General features: G+C 30.2%; 1 protein-coding gene across 1 annotated transcript; it reads right to left on the reverse strand.

The window, feature by feature from the left end:
- Window positions 1-1,541: 1,541 nt before the first annotated feature.
- Window positions 1,542-2,468, reverse strand: LOC139844814 (AT-hook motif nuclear-localized protein 18). The gene has a single exon (XM_071835042.1). The coding sequence runs from the start codon at window positions 2,466-2,468 to the stop codon at window positions 1,542-1,544; it is 927 nt and encodes a 308-aa protein (XP_071691143.1).
- Window positions 2,469-5,243: the final 2,775 nt, after the last annotated feature.

The following is a 5,243-nucleotide window of genomic DNA, read 5'->3' on the forward strand; positions in this document are numbered from 1 at the left end:
CTATAAAGTACGAATCGAGTATTTAAATTATAAATGACACTAAATTTAACTATATACCCCATATGATTTTATGATTATGATGTTTTGAACGTAGCCACTAAATATGATTATTCCACTTCGGGTCCCTTTTTTCATTTTGATCATAGATTCGCTATTGGGAGTATTACAAAACTTAAATTGTTATATATAAAGGAGCCGAACTCGAGCTTAACCGTTCTCTTGAGCTCAGAGCTCAAAATGAGTCGAAATATAACTCTTTCTTTAAATTTCAAATTAGTCAAGCTCGCGTCTAGATGAGCTGAGCTCGACTTGACTCGTTTACGCCCATACTTAATTAAAGATATCTGTAAGTAGTGTAAGAAGAGAGAGAGAGAGAGACGAAGATGGGTTGCATTTGTTGTTAGTTGCATACTGTAATGTACCTCGGAAAAGAGCTAAGTTAAGAGCTCATTCATTTAATTTGCACGTGTGAATCCAATCCAATCACATCATATCTCTATCTATTCAAACCCTAAATAAAGACAGTCAAACGTAACACTCCCCAATACACACACACACACACACACACAAACACATCTATTTATATACTCGAGATCACATTTGAAGACAGAAACATGCATACATGTACACAAAGCCTTAGACAAGGAGTTAAGTCCATATATTCGTGTTTTCTTTGACATTATATTCGTGTCTTTATACTTAAGATATCAGCAACTTTACCGTATTCTACACCACCTCTTCAAGAGTCTTTTTTTTTTTTTTTGATTAATTTAACAAAATATGCATATAAAGATTATGTATCTCAGTTAAGAAGTAGCAAATTAATCAAATAATTGACAGAACAAAAAAATGATTACAAGGTAAAGTGTACATTGTATTATAACTTGTGGGGCCTCATAAATATATATATATATATATATATATATATATATATATATACTTGAGAGCTAACTTTACAGTTATATGTTGCTACACTTTGAAGGGTTTCACGGTTCCTAAAACTTAATAACAACCTTTGAATGTATATAATATACATATAGAATTAGAAGAAATCATTTTAAACTAGGCTGTCTCACTTAACTTTTACTCATAAAATAAATTTATGCAGCTAGAAAAATTGGATCAAGTAGTATAAAAATGGCCTGTCCACCTTAGTCTTTACAAGCTGTTTATGCTTCCTTTTCTGTTGTCAAAATAAAATGCAGCATGCATGTATATTGCTGGTAATACTAAATTGTTCATTAAAAATAATAATGACAATGAAATGATATATGGACATTGTGTGTAGTTTTATTGGTATCAACACATTGAAGTCAACAAAGAGGATAACATTTTCGTTCACAAGTTTTGTACACGCTCAATTCTTGATCAAACATGCTAAGGAGACCTAATTATTTCAATAAATTAACATATCACAAACACACTAATTTATGAGAAAATAGAAAAGGAAAAAAATCAAAGAGAATTGCATAAGTTTAACTGAAAGTAAGGATGAAGAAAAACGAAACAAAGCGACTTCGATCCCTCTTGATCATTTCACTTCAAAAAGGGGGTCGATTCACTCCCCAATAAGCGTCCGTTGGCATTTGAGACGAATTTATCATTTGGGGAGGCATTCCATGAAATAACGATTGATTCGAATCGTTCATAAGTTGTTGTTGTTGTTGACCATTGATCCCGGTAGGTGATCCTAGAGTTTCGTTCCCTGAACCAGGTGTAGCCTCTTCTTCCTCAAGAGGAAGCCTCTCATATGCCGCATTCCCAAAAGATGCGGCCATAATTACCACGGGCCCTGATGCCAACAAAGGGCCCACAACTCCCCCTCCAACCACTTGTCCTTGACCACCGGCTAAATAAATAGATAACCCTGAAGCAGCCGGTGGTGCTGGAGGGGGAAGAAAAGATCCTGAAAGTGATAAAATCTCAAATCGCCCATGTAGGGTCACAACTTCCCCCGGTGCTGACGGCTGCTTCAGGGTTACATTAGTAACCGTCCCACTACCACTCAATATGCAAACCCCTCTTTGCCTTCTAGTCGCGAAATTCGCTATACTCTCTTGAATATCGCACCCATTCGCCACCTCCATAACATGAGACCTAAGCGCGTTTGGACTATCTCGCGTAATTATAATCGGCGGCTTCGGTTTATTTTTTGATCCAGCTGGGCGGCCACGTGGCCGCCTTGAACCGCCACTACTATGATCTCCTTCTCCACCACTCATAACAGAAGCCAACTCTCTATTATTATTATTAACATCATTATTACCATCTCTTTCACGCTTTTGACCGTGATTCCGGCTGCTACTTCCGCCGCTTTGTTCTTCGTCCTCTTGTGGCTGCTGCTGCTGGTGGTTCTGTAGCTGCTGAAATTGATGTTGATGGTGATGTTGTTGTTGTTGTAACTGAAGATCTCTAGTATGAAAAGGTGGAGGTAACGGACGACCGTGAGCTGAAGCTGCCGGATTCATCTAATAACTAAATTAATAATAACAAATTCTTTATATATGATAGTTAATTGAACACTGTTTTTTTGTAGCTTTCACTGGGAAATTAATTTAATTAAGGAGTTAAATTGAAGCTTTTGATGAGGTCAAAAGAAAACGCATGATCAGGAATCGAGATATGCATAGTTTGTATATATGTATGTATATGTAATGAATTGGATGTAGGAATTATATGTAAATTAAGGTGAAAGGTAGAGAGGGTTTTTAGGGTTTGGTTTTAATTTAGAGAGAGATGAATGAATATCAGAGAGAGAGAGAGTTGTAGTTTTGTTAATTTTGAAGATGAAGAAGACAGCGTGCGCATGGAGGGGCGGTGAGTGGGACCACCTTGTTCCCCGCGCTACCCCACGTTCTCCGGTCTTCAATTTTAATTTCAATTTTGTCGTTTTCTCAATTAAAATTCGCTGATCTTTTTTTTTTCCTACTTCTTTATTGTTAACAGGTTGATTCTAAATTAATTTGATACTGAGTACTATTCCGTATTATTTTCGTAAGAATTAAGTTACCAAATAGCTTTATATTTTATTTTATTTTAAATATAAGTTATCTACTCAAAAAAATATAAGTATTTGTTACATATTTTTAGAAAAGTGTTCTAATATAGGCTATTGGCCCACTACAACAAATTTATCGATTCCTCACACATTTTTCTTCACACTTGCTGAAAGCGTGTTACGAATGCTCACATAGATTTTTCATAAAAGAGGTTCACTTTTATGAGTGTGAGTAAAAATTGCACAATCCTCACACTTTTGCCCATGAAAATGACGTAGTCCTTGTCATACAAATATAAAAACATTTCATTTTTTTTAAATATTAATATATTAATAATATATAATATAATATTAATATTAATATTAATATTTAATATTCTTATTATATCATATTTTTCGGTATTTTCCATATTATATCTCGGTATCTAGCACGTCTATCAGCACCTATACCTGAAACCCCAAATTCAATTCTAGGGTTTATCTCTTACAAATAAATTGGAAGAAAACATCAACTAATTCGTTTGTGAGGGATTACATTGTTTCATGCATATTATCGAGCTCTTCAAATCATCCATAAGTTTCCTTGCGATTATATAGTATCAAGCCCTAAGTTGCAACTATTTTCTCTGTCAAACTTTCGATTGGCTCACGTCAGGTAAATTGATGAATTTGTGCGTTTATTTAATGATCAAATTATACAAAATTGTATCATTGATCATCAAACTTGCAGTTAAGTTAACTGATAGTATCATCAGCGACAAGCATCCACTCAGCTTTCAACGATTCACCGAGTGACATACAATCGACTCTCCGATAATTTTCAGTGATTTAAAGGTATGATGATCACAAACTTTCATTATTAACCTCTATCAATATCACTATGAATTATCCATGATTTTGTTGAAGTTTTAATACTCGTGTTTTGTAAGTGTTTAAGATTGTTTTGTTAGTATATATGTAACTGTGTGTACTTGTATACTTATACTATATCAACCCTCATATTTCCATACTTGAATTGACTAATTTGCCTATAGGGTTGTTATCCATACGTAATATATAATTAAATTCGACGTTGATCAAATATTTATTTTTAGTCGACACTTTTTGTTAACTAAAGTTTACACTAATTATATAAAATAACTTTAGTTAATATTAATATTGATGCGTATTATATTTAAAACTATATGAAACATAATTATTAATTAAATGATAAGTTATTTTAATCATTATATATATATTTTTAGCTTATAAAAAAAGAGATTTTTTTATAAATTAAATAATGAGCCCATGAATTTTGACTAAATATTTTCAAAAACAAAAACTTATTAAAAATATTTTTAACATGTTTTTATTTTTTGTCAAAATTGGCACTTTTATTTTATTTATATTTTTTCTTTTCACCAACCATTTTTTTCCCTATAAATACCCACTTCCATTTCATAAAAAATTGTATCAAATCTTTGAAAAAACTCTCTCACAAACTTGGGAAAGTACTTGAGGTATTTTCTATATTTTTTATCGAATTGCTTTTATTTTTTTGTATATTCTTTAAAAATTTGAATTTAATATATATAAATTATTTTTACATGTTATAATTAGTATTATAAGTATTATGATGTATAAAAATAATTTTGATAATTTATGGAATATTATTTATAATTAAATACGAATTATATAGTATTTAAACATAAAAACAATATAAAATTCGTAATAAAATATTAAACCGTAATAAAAATAATTATAATTTTTTTTGAGATTATTATACTTTTATAAACAAGCGAAAATTATAATAATTAAATAAATGGGACGATTAGTATTTAAAAAGAATTTACTTTTGCATTATTCTAAACCGAGAGAAATAATAAAGAAAATACAAAATAAATACAAAAGTGTATTAAATATTTTTATAAAATTTTTATATGATTAGTAGCATCACTAGATACTTTAAAAAAATATAAAAATTAATTTTAAATTAATTTCCTATTTATTTAATTATAGGCCGATTACAATGGTTAAATAATTAGAAAACATTAAATAAATAATATTTTGATATAAAATTTGATTTAATAATTTTTAAAACATTTTTACATAATATAGAACCTGTAAAAAATATAAAATTATTTATTTAGGTCAATTTAATATTTATTACCTAATTAAATTTGATTAATATAAACCGAGTATATATATAAAGAAAAGTGGGAAATAAATACAAAAGTTTGATAAAATTATTTTTATAAAATATCCT

This window comes from Rutidosis leptorrhynchoides, chromosome 4 (genome assembly GCF_046630445.1).
Source record: "Rutidosis leptorrhynchoides isolate AG116_Rl617_1_P2 chromosome 4, CSIRO_AGI_Rlap_v1, whole genome shotgun sequence".
Lineage (NCBI taxonomy): Eukaryota > Viridiplantae > Streptophyta > Magnoliopsida > Asterales > Asteraceae > Rutidosis > Rutidosis leptorrhynchoides.